The sequence below is a fragment of the Xenopus laevis genome, chromosome 5S (genome assembly GCF_017654675.1).
Source record: "Xenopus laevis strain J_2021 chromosome 5S, Xenopus_laevis_v10.1, whole genome shotgun sequence".
Classification (NCBI taxonomy): Eukaryota; Metazoa; Chordata; class Amphibia; order Anura; family Pipidae; genus Xenopus; species Xenopus laevis.
The window spans coordinates 75,559,939-75,583,138 of NC_054380.1; the positions used below are offsets into that span (position 1 = coordinate 75,559,939).

Consider the following 23,200-nt stretch of genomic DNA (forward strand, 5'->3'; position numbering starts at 1 on the left):
AAAGGAGTGTCAGGGGAGAGCTGGGGCCCACTTGGTTTTGTCCCGGTGTCCCGCCGGCCCAGTCCTACCCTGGAGTACACATGCACTTGCCCGAAGGGCACTGAGCTACTACTAGCCAGCTACTTCTGACAGCTAAAAAATAGACAATAGTGATAAATGTCTCTGCAAAGACACTATTCACAGTCAATGGCAGGGTATTTTTGTATTTTGTAGCCATAGCAAGTAGCTGCTACTAGTAGCTGTGTATCACTGCCCTAAAGGACATAAAAGCCTAATACACCAGACGGGGTGCAAATTTGTTAGGCACACGTCTGTGCATTACATTCCTAACCTTTCTACTGGGCTTCTCTCCAGAATAAATGTCACTGTCCTGGGATTTTTTTTTCTATCTAAGCTCCATGCTGCCATCTTACCCCATTTTCTCAGCGATTCCTTGTGCCTCCAGTCGGCTCACTAGAGTTGCACATAAGCAGCACAGCAGGAGTAATACATATAGCAAGAGATGCCACATTATAAACTTTATATATACAGTGTGACTATAAGAACACCCTGTGATTTGTGAACAATGCAATTACAACCAAATTTCAAAAGTTTTCTTGGAAATAAGGGTATTTATTAGCAGATTATCAATACAATTGCTTGTACTAATGAATTATTTATTTGTTCTAATTCACAGACCTCCTAAGCAGACAATTTGAAATTACTTAGGTTAATGTGGAACAATAGCATCAAAAGAACAATAGAACCTAATTTTGCATTATATATTTTAAAAAATGATTGCTGTCATGGCATTTCACCCCAAATAGTACAATTTGGTTTCTAAAAGACAGAAGAGTAAGGGAAGTTCACCTAAACTTTAGCATGTTCTACACAGAGGTAACTTTCAGCAAATATTTTTTTTTCAAACCACCAAATTAAAATTGTAGAAGTGATTTAGATGTCAGGGAAGCTATTTCTTTTTCATCAGATGATATTTGTTTTACTATTCTGAAGCATTCCAGTGTGGAATTGAAAGGGGCTATTTAGTTACTGGTGAATGCTTGCTGAGAAACAAGGTTTTAAAAAGTCAGTATTTGGGTGAACTTTCCCCTTTAGTTGACACACTCGGGCTGTAACCCATAGCGACCAATCAGTGATTAGCTTTTCTCAGCCAGCTGCAGTTCAAACGCTGAAAGCAATCATCTGATTGGTATTGGTTACTGCCCAGGGGCAAATTTGTGTTTATAAATGACTCCCACTGTATCCGACACATTTTAATCCTATGACTTCACACTAATATTACTGAATACACATATTATGAAATTATTTTATTAATGTTATCTGTTAATGGTTAATGGAAAAGAAACTAGAATTTGAATGCAATAAAAATAATAAATAAGTAGCAACAATTTTAAATGGTGGTAAAATATGCCGAAAGCTCAGTTTCTGCCCATTGCCATAGAAATACCAGCTCACAAGGCAGTAAGCCATGTATTGGTAAGGCTAATGGCAAATGAAGCATTTTCTTCTCCGGTGGAAAAATACCAAGAGATAAAACATCAGTGCTATCCTGTATGTGTAGTGGCAGAAATGAATAAAATCTACCTGTCACTGCACACACAGGATGGTGTCTGTAATTTCAGAAATGTGTTCCATGTGTGCATGGACATATGGATCTCATTCTTGCCTGATAATTCACTCATGGAAAAAAACACTTTCCATATGCCCTATTTAAATATTCCCTGCTTTTAAAGCTACAATAAAATGAATACACATAAAAGAATGTCATATATATGTGCAAGGGGTGTAGGGCCTAAGATATTTATGCATTAAAGCTTCCATATTACCAAGGTGTGGGCTGTTCTAAACTCTAATAAAGTAAAATCTCCCCCAGCAGGTGTTTTAAAAAGACATATTTTGTTGTAAAGGAACCAGTCTTCACTGGGCTTGAAGTGTATGAGTCAGATGCAAGTTTTGGTGCTGCACAATAGGCCAAGCATCTGGGCCTTGATGGTTCTGAAGAAGGCGATAGAGTTGTTTCAGGTGAGCAACAATGTTGTCTTTGATGTCAGGGACAGAGATTTGCAGACGAATGCTTCCACTATCAAAGGAACGGGTGCTATCCCCACTAAACATCTCAAGTATCATACGTGCTACAACTGGTATGATCTGTGAAGAAATGTAAACAAAAAATAAAGTAAGCGTTACATATGTGTGTCACTAGAACATGTAGTAGCTTCAGCGTTCCCGTTTGCCTAGTTTAGCTCAATATAAGTAAAACCATAGATGTTTTGTATTTAAACAATCCACTAAAAGCAAGTACAGCACAAGCCGAATTCATTGAACTTATGCTGAACAACTAGATATACTGTCACTGGTATGCCGGCCCTCTGGATGACCAAAAATTCTCCTCTTATACTGTCAAAATTTACAGAAGATTGTGTAAAATGTGTTTATTTGTAAAGTCAAAATGACTGACAGTAAGACGGTAAAAAAATTTCTGCGCAGTCATTTATTTCACTACCACCATCTTTTTAGTCCACCAGGCGAATTCCTATGCGTTCATTTAGGACTACTTTCCAGCTATACATTGCCTTTAAACAAAACCCTAATTAATAATGTATTCAAAATAATTGTATATTTGAGTAGCACACCTGAACGATGATGAGCTTTCTTTCTTTGGTTTTGTCATCTGGCCACTCCTCTCCGAAGCATAAGAAGATTTCACATGGTGGCTGCTTTGTAGGAACCCCCTTTTGATGACAAATAAGTTCTACATACAAGAAGAAATCAAAAAAACAATTTAGTCACTATATAATTTTTTTTATAATACAGTTAGTTGATCAAGCAATATTATGTGGGAAAATATATTCCTGACCATATTTTGGTGAAGCTTGGTTGCACATAAGTCCCATGCTAAGGAGGGCTTAAAGGAGCAGTAAAAGCAAAAAAAATTAAAGTGTTTTAAAGGAATGATGATATAATAATGTATGGTTGTTCTGCACTGGTAAAACTGGTGTATTTGCTTCAGAAACACCACTATAGTTTATATAAATAAGCTGCTGCGTAGCCATGAGTGCAGCCATTTAAGCACAGGATATGCCGTAGATAACAGATAAGTTCTGAAGAATCCCATTGTATACTACAGAGCTTATCTATGTATACTGTGTCTTTTCTGTTTTTTCAGCTTTGAATGGCTACCCCCATGGCTACACAGCAGCTTGTTTATATAAACTAGCGATGTAAAAGGAGTTGGGGAGCAACACTAATATGAAAAAATGTTCCTGGGGTACCAAATAAGGGCTTTTATTGGCCATTTAGTAGCCCTTATGTGGATTGCCAACTTACATTGAGGCTCTGTTTGGCAGTACAGCTGGTTTTAATGCAGCCAAAACTTGCCTCCAAGCCTGGAATTCAAAAATAAGCACCTGCTTTGAGGCCACTGGGAGCAACATCCAAGGGGTTGGAGAGCAACTTGTTGCTCACGAGCTACTGGTTGGGGATCATGGATATAAACTGATGCAGTGTTTCTGAAGCAAACACAGCAGTTTTACCAGTGCAGCAATAGTGCATTATGTTTTCATTACTTTAAAATACCTTCTTTTTTTGATGTTACTGTTCCTTTAAGAATTGGGCTTGCTATTCATCTGCGATTAGTTTTTTTTTAACAATTCAGTTTTAATAAGTACATGCATAAACATAGACATTCAAAGTATAAGATTTACATTGCATTTTGTAATAGGTTGACACAGTGTGACATTACATTTGCAATAAAGCTGATCTGTTATTCAATCAAACCAGTGTAATGTGATGTTTGTTTGTTGTAGAGGTGGGACCGCAAAACTACTGTATGGTAGACTTTGTGATTTGAGTGGAAAAAAATGATGCCTATCTTAAAACCTTTATCTATTTCCTTTTATTTAAACAGAGAAGGAATGAGGCTATAACAGGGACAAATGAGTAGGGATGTGGCGAACTGTTCGCCCGCGAACTAGTTCGCGCGAACTTCGACCGTTCGCGTCCGCCGAATGTTCGCGAACGTTTGGGAACGTTCGCATTTTGAGTTCGCGTTCGATCGTTCGACCATTCGACCATTCGAATTCCTTCGACCGCTAAAAAACGAACGATTTCCATTCGTTTGAACGATTGTAAGCATTCGATCGTTCGATTCGAATGAAAATCCTTCGGTCGAACGATTAAAATCCTTCGATCGTTCGAATCGAACGATTTTAGCGGGTGTTCGAAGTTCGCGAACTGTTCGCGAACGTTCGCATTTTTTGCCGGTGTTCGCGAACGGCGTTCGCGAACACCAAATCGGCAGTTCGCTACATCCCTACAAATGAGGGGGTCTTAACTGAAGACTGGTTGACCAGGTTCTTCCATAGTGATAGTGATGGGGGATTGCCCACTTTCCAGTTCATTACAATACATTTCTTTGCTACTGTTCGCTATTAGTTTTTTGTTTTTTTTGTGTGGTTCCCACTATGACATGAATAAAAACAATAACATCAGCAATTTAAAGGGAATTAATCATTTGGTGCAATCATAATATAGTACTTGTTCTGCAACTAAATTATCAATTCTGTAAACTAAATGCAAGTCATATTTTGTAGTAATTTGTAGTGATGGGCGAATTTATTCGCCAGGCGCAAATTCGCGGCGAATTTGCGCGTTTTGCCGCCAGCGAATAAATTCGCGGCGCCGTTTAGAGAATTTTTCGCCGTTTCGCGAAATTCGCGAATTTTTCGACGAAGCGCAAATTCGCCCATCGCTAGTAATTTGTGATACCTGTGTTGGCAAATGCCATATTAACTGCCACATAAAGAAGTTTTTCCAGAGGGATGAAAGCTGTGACTCTGCCACTCCAGTTAGTGTCTACCTGACAGATATCTGGCAAATCTTCAGCCAGATATTAGACAGATCTGAAACTCCCTACTGGTGAAGGTTGAGGCAGCCCGAGGACCCCACTGGCCAGGGCCAAAACAATTAAATTATCCTGATTTTGGCCCAGGGAGTTGGTGGCCTAATTTCGGCCTTGTCAATTGAGAAGGTCCAATAGTATATATCCTTAGATTAACTCCGTTTGTACCGTAAATCCTAAAGTTCAAGTACTAAAAAAAAATTAATCCCTACTTATAGAAATAGTGACGCACTTCTGCATATACATAAACTTTTATAAACCACATTCAGAGAAGAAGCCGTCATCTTGATATACACCTAAATAGTACCCACACAAACTGATGACTGAACACTTTTTACCCATGGACAATTATGAACATTATTATCTATTATCAACTATTTTGCTCATATAAACTAAAACATTTTTTTTCAAAAAACTCTGAAAACAATTTTCCAATCTATTTTTTGCTTTCAGTTAAGCAATTGTTGTTAATTAAAGGGATACTGTCATGGGAAAAATGTTTTTTTCAAAATGCATCAGTTAATAGTGCTGCTCCAGCGGAATTCTGCACTGTAATCAGTTTCTCAAAAGAGCAAACAGATTTTTTTTATATTTAATTTTGAAATCTGACATGGGTCTAGACATATTGCCCGTTTCCCAGCTGCTCCAAATCATGTGCTCTCATAAACGTCAGTCCCTCTTTACTGCTGTACTGCAAGTTGGAGTGATATCAACCCCCTCCCTTCCCCCCCCCCCCAGCAGCCTCACAATAGAACAATGGGAAGGTAACCAGATAACAGTTCCCCAACACAAGATAACAGCTGCCTGGTAGATCCAAGAACAGCACTCAATAGAAAAAAAAAAAAAAAGTCCCACTGTGTCACATTCAGCTACATTGATTAGGAGAAACAACAGCCTGCCAGAAAGCAGTTCCATCCTAAAGTGCTCGCTCATTCTGAAAGCCCATGACCAGGCAAAATTACCTGAGATCATACCTCCCAACTGTCCCTTTTTCAGAGGGACAGTCCCTCTTTTGACAGCTCAACCTGCAGTCCCTCATTTGTACTGGAAACTCCCTATTTTCTCTGCACAGCCAGAAAAAGATACAAAGTTTCTAACTTAATTGGCTTTTGGCAGAGAGCCCAGAAGAGGTAACAGGTGCAAATAAGATACTTTGTAACAATTTTGAGATAAGAAAATAAATAATTGTAACAGTTTAGATAAGGAGAAATGTTTTCAAACTTTCATAACCTGCCAAATTTTGTAAAATGAACATGGTAATTAGGGGGCGTGGCCACAAAAAGCAGCATGGTCAACACATGTTTTTGTCCCTCTTTTCCCTTCCAAAATGTTGGGAGGTATGTGAGATGGCTGCCTACACACCAATATTACAACTTGAAAAAAAGATTACATTTTATATTGTAGAGTGAATTATTTGTAAACCGTGTAATTTAGAAATAAAAAATACATCATAAAAATTATGAGAGAATCCCTTTGAGTCATTCTTTAGCCAATAGAATGGTACCTGCACAGTTCAGGTTTTTAAAGCAGCGGCAGCAACATTCGAAAAATATTACTGCTTCCAGTTTTACAGACTGAATTTAAACTATTTAAGCCAAACCCTTGCAGTCCATCTCTGTAAGTACAGTATTAACCCCATCAGGAACACCACTGAAGCGTTTAAACCATTTTAAAAGTGTTCCTTCTGCCACACACCATCTCATCACACAGGAGCACCAACTTTCCATACTTACCAATGCTACGTTTTTCCATCTGCAGATCTTTTTTTAAGACAAAAGAAAACTAGATGGGTCATATCTATAATCACATATAATCATTCCAAAGACCCAAATTATACATTAGCTTAATACTCAATTCAGTTCAAATAAAAGTTCAAGTAATGCTTTTACCACTAAGTAAAAGACTTTCGGATCTCCATTAGGAGGGAGATAGATCTGAGTAAATTTACTTTTGAAACTAACGACAAATGTGTGGCAGGAAACAGGGGCGGAACTACCGGGGGAGCAGGGGGTGCGAGCGGGCCAGGGCCCGCACCCCCTCAGGGCCCCCCGGCAGTCCGCCCGCCGCATGTTCGGCGGCCAGTTCCGGGTTTACGGAGGGGGGCGGGGGCCTGGCTGTGCGTCCTGCACCAGGGCCCGCCCCCCTCTAGTTCCGTTTTTGGCAGGAAAAGAACATTATTAAATAAAGAAGACTTACAGAAATTCATTAAATAAGTCATGGCTATGGCAGTACTTACTTTTAGAAGGAATTCTTAAAAAGTAAGCAAACTTGGATATGAGTATAACACAATCTTAGACTGCCATACTTTTTTTTTTTTTTTTACCATACTTTTAAAAATATCATCTTCTTAAATCAAGAAGAGACCAAGAAAAAACATATTTATCACAAGCTCTTTCAGGTCTTCACATGTGTATCGAGACAGAACACTTACCACTTAGGAAAGTCTCCAGACAGAAAAGTTTAACTCTCTTTTGCCTTTCAATAAGGTTTGGGGTAGTTTGAGATGGTGAGCAGGGTCCACTCCAGTAGACTTTACACTGGCACAGTCTGATTGCATAAATGGCATGCCCACTGACCTCTAATATCAGACCCCTGTCCAGGACATCAAGGAGACGCTTAGTAAAGAGCTTTTGTTTTTCATTTACAATTTGCTCTGTTCCAGGAAAGCGAACCTGTTCAAGAGTGATGGGTCCAAACAGCTCTTCCTGATTGGGCATTGGCCCCAGATCACCATAGAAAAGCCGGCAGCCTTGAGGGTTACTGACTGTCATCGCCTGACCCATCTCTTTCCCCCGATAATAGAACTGGATCTCTAAGTCAGTCACTAAGCAAAAAAGAAGTATAGATATCAATTCAAAATGGTGTAGCTGATACATAACTATGTGCAGTGTGTTTTTTTTTCTATTCTGCAGCTCAGAATGTATCTCACAGCTTCAAATGACATTGGACACTTTTGCTATAGAATGTAAGTATATGTAAAACCTAATCTTTATTTTAAAAAACTGGGTTTATCATATCAATTTCATTTCATATAAATGTGTTGCCTACAAGCATTTTGTTGGTATTTTGCTCTGTTAACTTCTGGGTTATGAATAATTGTATGTTCTAATCCTGGCTATATGGTTCCTCTGAATCAAAAGTCACATAAACTGGTATATTTACCCTTCTTGTATATTTCTGGTCTCCAAAATCCTTGTTTCCATCCAAAACAAAATAATCAATCAATCCAGGTAGATGGGTAATGAAACCAAATAGCGCAGGTGTACTGCTGCAAGGTGCTTTTATTGAATATACAACATGTTTCGAGCTTAAAAGCTCTTTATCAAGACACTTGATAAAGAGCTTTTAAGCTCGAAACATGTCGTGTATTCAATAAAAGCACCTTGCAGCAGTACACCTGCGCTGATTGGTTTCATTACCCATCTACCTGGATTGATTGGTTCCTCTGAATCCTTCCTCTTGAAAGACAAGCAGACAAGCACACAGACAAGCAGAGCAAAAAAAAAATGTGAACATCTTAATTTCTCAAGCTCCGGTTACACAGGGGTGTAGCTTTATTTCTGACACTTTGCAGCAAAAAATTTTTTCCAGACCCTATCTACACCATATGTGTAAAATGTGGTTCTTATGACTACTGTTTGCTTTCCTGTTTTAATGCAGTGAATACATACCTAGAGTATAAGCTATTACAATACACAAAAATATTTAATGTAATAAACACTGGATCTATGACAGGCCTGGGCCAAGCTGGCTGGCTGGGATGATGCGCACCAGAGAAAAGTGCCGGTGGGGAAACAAGAGTCTGCGAAGGATGAGGTAAGTGCTTGGTGCCCCCACTTTGTAGAGCCCTAGGCACGTGCCTCTTCTGTCGAACCCTAGTTCCGGCCCTGGTCTTTAAGAAGGTTCTATTGCAGTAATTTTCAATTAAACCAGACTTGACGACATCAGAAATCTATATACAGTATGTGAACTGAAACAATGTAGTTATGCTTTAGACATACTTGGTAGGGAATTGATCCACATCTCTGGAGAGCTGAAAAAATCAGCAGGCCCTGCTGTTGGGGGCACTTCCATCTCCTGAGGCTCAGTCTTTGGCCATGTTTGCTCAGGGGTGCAGCTGCCTGTGCTAGATGATCCCATGGGTGAGTCTGCTCGAACAGTTAACACAGTTAAATCATTAGCGATTTTTCACCCAGCAACCGACTATTTTTAATTACAAAATGACAGTAAGGCCTGCTGGAGGGCCTATGTTGATTTACACTCCAGAATCACAAAACTGTTTACTGCATGCATCTGCTTCCCATTTTGTTTTTTGGAAATGCTTTTTCTATCGCAGATATTGCTGCTGTCAGCAAGCTCAGATTCAGTTCCAAATAGATTAACATCAGATTCCTCAATCTGCAGGAGGGTACAGATTCAGACTTGTAAACACAGACAGATAAACTAATGTTGGCGCACAGCTTAAAGGGGTTGTTCACCTTTCAAATACTTTTTTTCAGTTCAGTTGCTTTCAGATTGTTCACCATAAATAAAATCTTTTTTCAGTTGCTATCTTTTATTTTTTACCGTTTTCCCAAAATTTAAAGGGGTTGTTCACCTTTCAATTAATTGTTAGTACGATGTAGAGAGTGATATTCTGAGAATTTGCAATTGGGTTTCATTTTATATTATTTGTGGTTTTTGAGATATATAGCTTTTTAATCAGCAGCTCTCCAGTTGCTAGGGCCCAAATTACTCTAGCAAACATGCATTGATTTGAATAAAAGACTGGAATATGAATAGGAGGGGCCTGAATAGAAAGACAAGTAATACAAAGTAGCAATAACAATACATTTGTAGCCTTACAGAGCATTTGTTTTTAAGATGGGGCCAGTGATCCCCATTTGAAAGCTGAAAAGACTTTTAAGAAAAATACAAATAACCTAAAAACTATAAAAAAATAAATAATGACAACCAATTGAAATGTTGCTTAGAATTGGCCATTCTATAATATAAAATAACTTCCTTGACTACTTGGTGGTCAGAAAATGACCAGCAGATGGCGCTGTTGTAACAAAATGAATTCATGTTAACAGTACATGTAACACATCCCTTTAAATGTATTGGAATTAAAAAATTAAATAAATAATGTAAATTGCAAAAGTACTTAGAATAGCACCCTCATAAATTTTACATTCATTTATTTTAAAGGTTTACTTATGTTTTAAATATGACTTCTTATTCAAACATGTTGACTCATGTAAACACTTAACTATACAAAACATAAAATATGGCCATGTATATGTATGTTTTCATAGAACAGGGGGGTCAGCAGGTTGCATATTGTTTCTTTTTAGATTGGCCATCTTTCTGGGATTATATGGGAACCATATACAACTGTGTTAGCCAGAGTGTTATAATCAGATGACTGCTTCAAGTGAATGCTATGAAATAGTAGCTGCCACAATGTTGGCCCTCAAATGGCTAACGCAAGTAAAAAGGATGTATTATCGTATCAATATGTCATAGCAACAAGACAAAGCAAGATCACAGCATACACAACTTCATTCCAGAACCTTGGCAGACAGGTTGGTCAACATTACTATATTCTTGAAGAATGTGATTTCACATTCCTAGATTTAAATTGGGATTTAAATTGGGACAACACCCTTTGCACTGTGCATCTAAAAAAACATGTCCTTATAAGTTTGTACCTTCAGTTTCTGTTTTGCAATAAACACTGTAGGTTTGTGGCCCGCTATGAAATCTGTGTGCCTTTTCCCTACATTTGTGGTGGATATTGGCCTGGAGTAGCCTGGTATTGATGATATTGCAAGTCAGTCAATGGTTTTCTGAATATAAGATTCAGATAGTATGGATTTAGAAACAAAATGATACAAACCACTGATATTCAGGCAGTTAAAGGGCTCCTGGATTGGTACATGATTCTGAGACTGATCTAATTCACTCTCTTCAAATTCATCATCATCCCATAATGCAGATCCTGCAGAACCTATAAAAATAAAGAAATATATAACACTGACAGAAAAGGCATACACAACATGGATATATTTAGATCCACTAAGCAAAAACAGTAGAGTAGGGCAGTCAACTTAATTTATATGATGCCTAACCTGCACCTCCCTATACAACAGACTGCTCTGCATAACACCAGAAAATTATCAATTGTAGGGATGCACCGAATCCACTATTTTGGATTCGGCCAAACCCCCGAATCCTTCGCGAAAGATACGGCCGAATACAGAACAAAATCCGAACCCTAATTTGCATATGCAAATTAGGGGTGGGAAGGGAAAAATATTTTTTACTTCCTTGTTTTGTAACAAAAAGTCACACGATTTCCCGCCCCACCCTTAATTTGGATATGCAAATTAGGATTCGGTTCGGCCAGGCAGAAGGATTCGGCCAAATCCGAATCCTGCTGAAAAAGGCAGAAATCCTGGCCGAATCCCGAACTGAATCCTGGATTCGGTGCATCCCTAATCAATTGTAATATTCTAGAAACATCACACAAAACATTGCATCGATAAAACAAATGAAAGAGTCTAGAGCTTATTTATATTTAATTGGGTTTTTTTGTCTATGCCAAATGGATAAGTAGGATACATAGTAGTATTAGTATTACGTAGTAATATTATTTATGTTGTATAGGTGAAATATTTTGATAAACCTAATACTATGGGGAGTGAGGTATAGTTGCCATGGTTACACTGTAATGCAACTGAATTGTCCAAATTTTGGGATTTGTAAAGCTTCATGAGAAAAATCACACTTCACTTAAACTAGTTACCAATTGGTAATTCCAATTCTATTCTATTGGTAATTCTAACGGTCACCTCTCTGGATGTTTACATTACACCATTATGATTGGATTATTGGAAGAGTTTACATGCCAAGGACTTTCTGTTCCAAGCAATTGAACAGAAGAAGCTGCTCTGATGAGTAGTAAAGCATCTTCAACGATTACTCTGCAAGTCCAGTTGCTTTAGATGCTTGCTTCTACAGGCATGGGATCCATTATCCAGAAACCCATTATACAGAAAGATATTGCATGAAACAGCTCTAGCGTAAAACCCTGCTTCGTGTACATAACCATTTTCATAATCATATACTTTTTTAGTAGTATGTGCCATTGGGTATTCCTAAATAGAAAATTGCCATTTAAAAAAATAAGGGCCGCCCCCTGGGATCGTAGGCTTCACTGTGCACACAAACTAACCAAACAAACCATACATGTTAGGTCACATGAGCCAATTAAAAGACAGAGTTTTGTCTTTTGCTTCCACACTTCTTCCTTTTACAGTTAGAGTTGCATTATTTCTGGTCAGGTGATCTCTGAGGCAGCACACAGACCATCACTAAATGGTGGTTCAAGGCAAGAGATGAAAAAGTGCAATATTTACTTAAATATATATACCAGTTTTGTAAGATTCTTTAATATGTGACTTTATATGATATAAACTGTTGCTTAAATATTCGTCTTGGGGTAAAGTTTGTACATTACAACAGGCACTCATCTTCATGCTTGTTAAATATTTACTTTTTTGGAATCTTCACAGAAAGTCAGTTGGCCAAAGGATTTGGGTACCAGATTTGGGTACCATGGTATTAAAGAAGATCATACCTCACATCAGACCTCAACTGATTTTGTTATGACTGCATATTGTGCTTTGGTCTACAATTCCTTTTTTTTTTTATACAACATTTAGGCACAACCTACACACTCTGTGTATGTCCAATGATGTCACCTACATAGGTACAAGACTCCATGCTATATTATACTATTTTTAAAATATGTTTTTTGTATGTTTCCTCACCTCCAGACAAGTACAGTTCTCAATTGTGTAAGAAATACCATTCTCATTCATATTAAAGGAACTCATTTTTGTGGGCCCTTTATAACAAGTCTTACCTGGCCAGACTAACTACATTTCCCATCATTACACTGGACTGTTTTGTTTGTAGCTCACCTGGGTTGATGATAGATCCTTGGGACTGTGGGATGTCGCAGACTTCGTAGATTTTAACTGGGTTCATAGGAACCTCTTTAGTCCCATCATACATGAGTTTAAACTCTCTGCTCTTGTTTAATGCGCAGCGAAGTTGGGCCTTCCATTTGGCTGGGTCTGGTTCATCAGCCCCTTCTTGATATTTACTGGTCTCAACAGCCCAGGCCTGAACAAATACATAACTTGTTAACAGTTTGCCCTATGTCAAAATAAAAAAACTCAGCCGCAACCCTCTAATTACTTCTCCGCTATTTGTGCAAAATAAAAAAAATAAAAAACTTTTGTGCACACATTTTAAACTTGTGTGCATATTTTTAAAAACTGTGTGCCTAGGTCAGAATGAATGCAAAAATTAGTATTTTCACATAAAATTCTTTGTGCGCAACACAATTTGTGAGCACACAGCTTAGAGGGAACATTGCCGGCAAGTCTGCTTAACCAGCAATTAGGATGCAGAGGGGGAGCCACTTCAAGATGTCAAGGAAAACAAGGCAATGAATATGAAAAGCGGTATTAAGTATTTATAAAGCACTAATATATTCTGTAATAAAACACACTGATAAGGATCCTCTTTGTGAGAGAGAAACAGAAAGGGAGGTTTAATGGTGACAATGTACTCGGCATGTAAATACAATGGAAAACATTGTCCCACAGCCATTTTTATGCAGAATGAATATTTTTTGCTGACTTTCCAAATCCATCTGGCGACAGAATTTTGTTAACACTTTAAGAAAAAAAAAACAGGGAAAACAGAAATACACTTTACAAAATGACTGAAGAAATATTTTCATGGAGCTTCACATTTCATATATTGGAAACACTGGGGGGGGGGGGTAATGCCACCTGGAAATACATCTTCCCCTTTAGTAAATAAGTCCCAAAATGTTAACAAACATTACTATGCAGTTGCTCACATAGTGAATGTGCATTTTACTTGTGTGTATAAGTATTTATGTATAGCTGTACCGTTATTGCAACCATAATTACTTACCTTAAATATTGTCTTTTCTTCCTCCTGCTGGGGGCTATGCCTTGTTGCGTGTTTCCATGGGATTTGGAACCTTTTTGCCTCTCTGTTCAACCAAATTAATCCAGGATACAATCCGCTATCCACCTGGGCTACCAGCCATGGTTTTAGCCGAACACGCCGTGGTTGCAAAGCCATGACCTACAGCAATGCAAGAAGACAAATCTCTCTATTATTATTTTAAAGGACAAGGAAAAGACTAATTCACTGGTGGATGTTTTTTCCATGGGGCAGTCCCCTTTTTCAGAAATGAATTTACTGGTCCAAGAAAACACCAACAGATGGTCATGTCACTGTTTTACTTAGCTCCCTGGCATCCCCTAAAAAGAGCATCAGCCTTGGAAAAAAGTAACACACCACATTTTATCCTTGTTGGTAAAATGGCAGAACATTTCTCCTGTAGTTTTTTTTACTGTGTATGCATTATTATTTTTCATTACAGGATCAGTGGAAAAACGTAGAGATTGGATTCAATGATGGTGAGTGCCTAACAGAAAGACCCCAGTGAATCCAGCTTTCCTACAAAAGAAACAGATTTTTGACAAAGACTTGCACTGATATATGTAAAGTAATACTTTTTAAATGTTCATCAGGTGCTACTCCTGCAGAAAATATATGATTACATATTTACTTTCTGTTCTGCATGAGGAGGGAAACCTGCATGTAATAGAAACAGCCCTGTTTTAAAACCAAGACAAGCCTATTAATAGGTTTACACACATATTTATAGTTATAATCTCTGCAAGTTAGCATGCCTGTATTTATTTCTGTGTTTCAGCTTTGTCATACTGTACATATTTAGCTTTGTCAAGTGTTATGTTTTGGGTAGCTGAGGATGAGTAGAGTATAACAGTGCTTTATTAGCATTAGAGTCAGACAGCCATTACATAACAGTAACTTTCATTTTTTAAGCTGTCAGGAAGTATCCACAGTATAAGTCTGGGCACAGTGACATCTACAGGCCATTTGCATAAACACCACATCAAGCATTACCGAATACAGGATTGGATCATTGGTCAGCATAGTACAACTCATCTATTTCACATACACTCGGATTATTACTGCACACAGTATTTGATTATGGCTAACCTACCAAACAATATTGAATAAGAACACTGCCAATTCTTTTCTCAGAAGTCCTATATAAGCATATCATTATTTTTTGACTGATTTGATTTGACAGTATTTGACTGGAGCTAAATTGCATAAATCCTGCAGTGTTGTCTGCACCAGCTGGACTATTCGTTAGGAACTCTTAGTGAACTATAGTGCAATACCTTTGTGTGTATGTGGATTTTTTTTTTTACATGTGCTAAGACCTCATTCATGCAAAGATGATGCATGTCTTTTTCTGTAGCTGTTTCTAAGTTCCCAACTATAGAAGCAATACTAGGGAACTTTTCTTGTGTAAGGGCAACATGAGCACAGTGATATTACAAAGTTATCACGTAACTGTGTGTAGGGACCCTGGTATATTTTACTCAAGCAATCCCTATTATGTAATTGGACACCTAAGGGAGCTATGTCCCAGGCAGCTATGTCCCTTTTCCTGGGTCCATACGATTTCAAAGTTTGCCCACTAGGTGGCAGCATGTAAAAATATAAAGGGAGTTAGCCCCATGTGCTAGAGGTCTTTCCTGGGACCTCACCTCTCTGGGAGGTGTTACAGACCTAGGGCTGCAGTTTGGTAAAGTTAGAAAGAGTTATCTAATGTTAGTAGGTTTTGTCATAGTTGCTCTAGGAGCATGTGGAAGGCTCAGGGAAGATAGTGAGCAGCTTCCACTACAACGAGGAGGAATAGTGGGGTTATGACCCTGTAGTGTACCCCTAGTGCAGGGATTTCAGTGGGTGAGTTGAGGACCAGGTAGGATGCCAGCCTGAGGATCCCTATGCACAAAGCTATAATCTATCTGAGGAATTGCCCCAGGAGTGTGGTAACCTATATCTTGCTTATTTCACATCTGACAGGGATTCTGCTATTATTACACTGCATTACATCAAAGTACCTCTAAATTCCTTCATTTCAACTGTTCACCGTTAATAAACCAGTTATTTTGCTGCAAGAAAAGATATCTGTGACTGGATCCTTTGCTACACGGAACAACACAATGTACCGGGAGTTGCAGGGAGTTGTTCAGGTACACGTAGGTCAATGGCACAGTACAAGCAGACCTAGATCTGGTCACCTACTTAAATTCACATAGCGAATGTGCACTCAATGGCAGGGGCATAACTATAGAGGAAGCAAACCCTGCGGCTGCAGGGGAGCCCAGGAGGTATAGGGGCCCCATGAGGCTTTAATTCATGTAAAACAGGACAATTCATGGTAAAATAGGACAACCTCTGGATATGTTGGGGGCCCTAAAATTAACTTTCTGTGGGGCCCAGTAACATCTAGTTACGTCACTGCTCAAGGGTGTGCTACATGTGGTTCGCACAGTTGATCACAAAGAAGCTTATTACATACACAGCCATTCTATTGATTTTACCACTGAATTCCTATGCTTCTTGCACCGATTATATATTTGGCACTGCACTTTGTGGTTACTAGCAGCATGCACTGGCACATTGATACAGCACGCCATGTTCCTGATTAAAATTTCACCCATCTCAGTAACTGTTTGTTGTTTGCAAATTGCTCAGGACATAAAAATGTGGCTGAATAACCCATTTTATACTTACAGGGTATCAGCTTTTTATTCAGCTGCCCCACATGTCAAATGATCGGATTGGTGCAACTTGCCCACCAATGAGTCTCTCAAAAGAAGAGACTTGCTAAAATCTCATGTTGTTTCAGCATTTGTCCTAAGAGCCAATTATGGGGCACAATAAACTACTTTATATTACCTAACAAAGGTCAGAACTAATGTCTGGATTTCCCTGCATCAGCAGATCTGATCAAGTATAATGGAAAATAAGGTAACTATTACATTATGAGCTATAATCCATGAGATGGGTTATTTATAAAAATCTGAAATGTTCTCACTATTTTCTGAAAACCACTCTGGCCAAATCCACACCGACTTCACCCCCTAATGCGTGAAAAAACTCGATAAAATTGTGAAAAAAAAATCCAAATAGTACAATTTTTCTGATTTGTTACCAGAAATTGCAACTTTTTCAGATTTGACTCCCAAAACTACAAAATCTTCTAATTATTCTATGAAACCCAGTGCTGATCCGGATATCTTAGTGGTTTAATAAATCTCGGGGAAAAAAGGTCTTTTTCTCCTTTGAAAGTCCAATCAGAAAAAAATCTGACTTTAATAAATAGTCGTACAAACTGTTGTTTCTCATTTAAAGGACATATCAAACCCAAAAAATAATTTTTGCCGTAAGGCAAAAGGAACAAAAGAAAACATAATTCTAAGATACTTTGCAATATGCATTCATTACACATTTTCAGTGGTTTTTAAGTTATTGGTAAATTGTCTGTTCCTTTCTATTCCCTGCCCTGGAGTCTCTGGCTTTTGAAACAATACAACATGAACCAAAAGACTGACAAACCTTTATTGCTGGAGGAGACAGGCTTTTTCAACATTGTTTAAAAATTAACAACCTGGAGTTACTCAAATGCTGCATTCAGTAGCAATTACATTAATAAATAACTTTTAAAGCACTAACAATTTTTAAAAAATTCATATTGAAAAGTTGCATATAATTGAGTTTTCTTTTAGTAGGCAAAAAATCATGTTTTGGAGTTGACATGTCCTGATGGATGTATACCCATCAAACAAAAACTATCCAATTTGATCTTATCAGATTTTTCATTACATTATAGAACTTGTAAAATCCAACAAAATCCTGTGCTGTTGTAGGACAGAATTTTGATTGACAATGACTGTTTTATTACAGATTATCTGAGAACTTTCCAATAGTACATCCATAAAACTGTAGTGTAATCTGCAGAGGGAGAGAACACTATTGTATTACATTCCACTATAAGAGAATGAGGTTCTCAAAATGAACAGAAACTTTCACGTAACAGTACAAATCATTACTAAATATAGCATTATATAACATGGAAAGGATTGAATTCCTTTAACATTTAGCTAGTTATAGCCATCACACCTATTTAAAGATACCAGCTGCACGAAATTACTGTTGATACATGCAGGGCATTTCCTAATATTTTCTACACATGCAGTTGTTGGCAACAAACTGCAGAAGAAACTGCATTACCTTAGGCCAGGGACCCCCAACCAGTAGCTCGTGAGCAACATGTTGCTCACAAACCCCATGGATGTTGCTCAAAATCTCAAAGCAGGTGCTTATTTTTGAATTCCAGGCTTGGAGGCAAGTTTTGGTTGCTATGGTCCAAATTACCCTAGCAACCATGCACTGATTTGAATAAGGGACAGGAATCATCCGTATCTTAATCACATAAACTAACTTTGCGATGTCTGAAATTGTGCCACTCATGTAAATACACTGGGTAAACAATATTTCAAAAATTAACAGTGAATAGTTGTAACAGTTCCTACAGCAGTGTAATTTACTTAATTTCACTGTCCTGACACATGAAATGTGTACAGGAACATGACCTCTCATCCAGCATCACATATTTAAAGCCTTTTACATACCCTGATTTTAAGTTTTCCTGCATCTTACACTGTTCTTTGAGGTCCACCATTATTTAATGCATTTCTCTGATTTTACATTTTCCCACATTTTACATTTTTTCTTGTCCCTTAAAAAACATGATATGGGTGTTCTACTTTATAACATATTCCTAGCTATTGCAAATTTTGAGGAGCAGGCCTTCAGTAAGCTGTAGATACAGGAAAAGGTTGCTTATAACAACAGGACTACATTGATTAAGCACATTTGGGAAGGTTGTGCCCTATGCCCCATTTTAGCTACCCTTTAAAAGTATAGAAGATCCCAATGTTTTTAACCATTGATTTCGGAATTATATAGAAAATACATTTCCACCCCAAATCTCAATCCAAATGACCTTCAAGATTGGATTTTGGGTTTATCCAAGAGATTAAATAAGGATTTTCTCCAAATCCCACCCTAAATGGGATTTCGGGGGGGGCAGCCCCACACTTTGGGAACCACAGCTATTGGTGGGAAAACAATTCTATTGAATTTATTTAAATGTTTAAAGGATTTTTAGCAGACCGCTTATCCAGAAAACCCAGGCCCTGAGCATTCTGGATAATGGATCCCATACCTGTATTACCCATACTACCGTACATACATATAAGGCTCACCCCATGACTATATACAACCAGACTGAATATGTTTGCAGAGTGACAGCTGTCATATATGCATCATGATATAAGCACCAAGGTGCATATAATTAAGGTGCAACATAACTTAGAACAGACTTCTAGCTCAATGACAGCTTGGACTTATTTAATGGATTCTGAATGATTTATTGTGTTAATGCTGTAGATCTTGTTTGGAATTAAAAGTAAATTTAAAGTGAAGTTTAAAGTGAAGTCACCAATAATAACAACCAAGGATCTGACAGACCTTGCACAAGGAAATGTTTTGACATAAAGGTAACAATAAAAACATTTTGTATAGTCGTTGCTTTTCTGGTTCCGGGGATAACTGACTTTAGCAATCAAGTGGCTTCTAAAGTTTCACTTTGGCCAAAGGAAGAACATACATAAAATAAAAAATAAAGCCCAGGTGGAAAGTAATTTTGTACAGCTCGAAACAACATATACAGTAGGTGTTTCTCGCACAACTACCAGTGCCCAAAGGGATTAGGATCCTTTGGCTAAACAAAACCAGTTGTGAATAAGGCATGCTAAAGGCAAATATGTGGGTGGATAGCTTTCAGTACAGCCCTGTATGCTGTATTTTTCATACATTACCTTGTTGTTATTCATTCTAGGGAGGTTTCAGTGATAAAAAAGAAAGAATTGGTCAGATGTTTAGTAAGAGAAACTGCAAGCAGCACAAGTAGCAATGAGGCTGTAGGTGAGTGTAAACAGCAGCAACTGGAACCCTCCCAACATGCAGCTCCCAGACCTTTCCAAGCAGGAAACACACAGCCACCTCCTCCACACACACTCCCTTCTATAACTCACCTCTGCCTGCTGCTCACTTCAGCTCTACAAGTTTTCTGCGAGTCCTCTTTGTCCAAGTGTAAAGTGCCAATATGTCCAAACTGTGGGGAGGATCAAAAACACAGTTCTCCCCCTCAATCTTCCTCCTCCCACTGACTTCTGGCCTGGCTGTCTCTCTCCCTTTTCCTGTCCGTCTCAGGTATTTGATGATGTCATGCAGGCTCAAAGCTACTGACACACCTTGTGGGACTGGCTTTCTACTGCCACCTACGCTCCTGGTTTGGGTAGTGCATCATGAATCAGCACCTTGGGAACAGGTAGGGGAAATCCAGCTTAGTTTATTGCTCCTCAAATTAGTGTACGTGAGCCAGGTCAGGACTGAGTTTTAAAATAAAATAGGCCATTTGTGGAAAGGCCACCAAGGCCCAGGCCTAGGGCGGCATGATTTTAGGGGGCGTCATGCTGCCCAACCACACCCACATTGGTTCAGATACACTGGCGATGAGCAGGAGATACAATAGCAAACCCCATTGCTCAGGTCCCAATGATGAATGTTTGAGGAATAAAAGGGAGGAGAACAGCAGCGGGCCTAGGGGCACACGCTATGTAAATCCGGCCCTGCCCAAAGGGTTCGCACCGCCCACTAGTGACTGTCTGTGAAATCTTACAGCGTTTTCCAGAACCCACAGTCCAGATGTGACTTTAATAATGGCACTATGTGAGCTATGTGTGGAAAGACCATATACAATAAACCAAATTATCATGAAAAAGAATGAATCTATCGAATCATTAGGATAAGCTTACCGCTTTCCAAGCTGGGCCCGGTTGCTCATGCCCCAGACCTTAAGCATAGGGGAGTAATTCACGACAAAAACAGCAGGCACCAATCCGGAACATCCAACAAAAGTAGAATCCAAGAGCCAAAAATTTTATATTAAAATATGATACTTTATTTTACCTTTACATCTAAAAGAATAATGCCTGACGCGTTTCGTGTCACGCAAGGACACTTAATCATGGGCTAAATTTTTTGAAATACATATAAAATATTTAAAGGAAAGGGAACCAATAAGAGATCACTAAGGCGGAGTTAGTAAAATTGCCTAAGGTGTAATTATCTCTATTTGCCAATTTGTAGAATACACAACATACAATGTTGCAAAAAATGTGTTTATCCACAATAAGTACAAATTCATTGAATACAAAAACATTTAGACGCATAATGTAAAAGATTTTTTTGTATATATAAATATGCTCAATATAATTATATAAAGATCTAAAAATATATGAATATATAAATATGACAATATATCAATAAATAAGTAAAGGGTTTCGTTTAGATAAAGCAAGAGATATCAAATTCAAAATTTAACCCCATTGGTTGTCTGGTTGCTAGGTAAAAAATCCATTTTGCTTCTTTTTTCAGGAGATCTGAAATTGTACTTCCTCCTCGACTATTTGGAACAATTTTGTCTATAGCTATTATACTTAAAAAAGACAAATTTCTATTATTACAATCCGCAAAATGTTTAGCTACAGTGGTTACACATGATTCTTTAGAAATATTGAGTATATGCTCTCTAATCCTGTCTTTCAGTTTGCGCCCTGTTTGTCCTACATATTGTTTTTGGCATTTAGTACACGTGTACATTCACGAAACGTGTCAGGCATTATTCTTTTATATGAAATGTAAAATAAAGTATCATGTTTTTTATATTCAATTTTTGGCTCTTGGATTCTACTTTTGTTGGATGTTCCGGATTGGTGCCTGCCTAATGCCGTTTTTGTTATGTGTGGAAAGATACAAATTTATAAACATGTATAATATATGAAAAGAGAATCAGAAGTAAGGAAACATTTGGTTTAAATGTGACTTTCACAGTTCACAAGTGTGCATTATATGGTATGTTATGTACAGGGCCAGAACTAGGGGTAGGTAGAAGAGGCATCTGCCTAGAGCTCAACAAAGGGGAAGGGGCACTGGGTCTTCTGCCAACCCCTAGTCCAAATTCACTTGCTACCTCTGCTCCACTCTCCTTTCTTTTCAACACCCCCCCCCCCACCCTGCAGTGTGCATGTACGTGCACACCAAGGTGGCCAGCTGGTCTGCCTAAGGTTATGTATACATAGGTGCAGGCCTGGACTGGCCAGAGGGGCTGCTATAAGGTGCCATAGAAAGTCAGTATTTAGTGGGCTGTGTGGGCTGATTGGGCCTCTGTGTACCTGAAATGGCATGGCCTATTTTAATTCTCAGTCCAGACCTGCATAGGTGTGTGGATATATGAAGATAGAATTGACAGTCATACATTAGATACATAGGGGTCCGTTTACTAAAGTGCGGTAAATCTGACTTTAAGTTTCCGCATGTTATCGCTGAGAATATTTTTACGCCAGAATATTCGCAGCGACTAAGTTTACTAAACAGCGATACGCTCAGAAGTCATTGCGATCACTTGCGGTAACTACGTTAAGGAACCAGCTTACGTTAGCGGTAATTTTAGCGAGTTGCGAATTTTCTGGCGAAAAATTCAGTTTTTGCGAATATTTATGCTATAAAATAGTCTTGTTTTATGGCGGTTATTATGGCAATTTTTACTGTGACATTTATGGCCAGAAATGCACCTTCAAAACTCATAAACTTTATTGACTGATGATTATACCATCCAACAACATCACCAGAGTAACACCAATCAAACATGTCTGCATCATATAAACCCTTCTGCCAATAGAATCATATGAACAAGAAATCATACCAGTCAATCTCTTTGCTTCATAGAAATGCACAGTTTAATGTAGCCAATCACAATGAAACCAAAAAAGTCTGACGAATCCTTGGACTGTGATGCCGCTGCCAATAATACACCTCTGAGCTGAAACTGCTGCTGTTGCACCAGATAGAAGCAGAAGCCAAAACATCCTGTCAGCAATAGCTACAGATCTCTCTCTCCTGTCAGCAAAGAATGATGGGTAAAAAAAACCAGTATTATGGGATATTTCCTGCCCCTTGAGAATTTTCTGGCGAAAAAAATACTTTTACGCCATTACATAGGTGGCGGTAAAAGTTTGCAAATATTCTGGCGTTAATTTTGTCTTTGGCACATTTCGCTGTTTAGTAAACTAGGCGTTAATGTGTACATAGCGTTATTTTCAGCGAATGCGATAACTGGTGAACAATTATTCTTGCGCAAGAAAATTCACAAATTTATATTTACCGCAGGTTAGTAAACTGGCGATA

At 38.3% G+C, this 23,200-nt stretch overlaps 1 protein-coding gene across 2 annotated transcripts; it reads right to left on the reverse strand.

Annotated features, from left to right (window-relative positions):
- Positions 1-591: 591 nt before the first annotated feature.
- Positions 592-20,465, reverse strand: LOC108717984 (interferon regulatory factor 6). Of its 2 annotated transcripts, none has more exons than XM_018265464.2 (8): positions 19,987-20,465; positions 13,901-14,077; positions 12,871-13,075; positions 10,782-10,892; positions 8,902-9,048; positions 7,332-7,724; positions 2,634-2,752; positions 592-2,148 (listed from the first exon to the last, which is right to left on the reverse strand). In XM_018265464.2, the coding sequence occupies exons 2-8, from the start codon at positions 14,072-14,074 to the stop codon at positions 1,918-1,920; spliced, it is 1,380 nt and encodes a 459-aa protein (XP_018120953.1). In that variant the 5' UTR covers positions 14,075-14,077; positions 19,987-20,465; the 3' UTR covers positions 592-1,917. The 2 variants fall into 2 exon arrangements, with proteins under 2 accessions (XP_018120953.1, XP_018120952.1); XM_018265463.2 differs by lacking the exon at positions 19,987-20,465 and adding an exon at positions 19,771-19,932.
- Between the last annotated feature and the right edge of the window lie 2,735 nt (positions 20,466-23,200).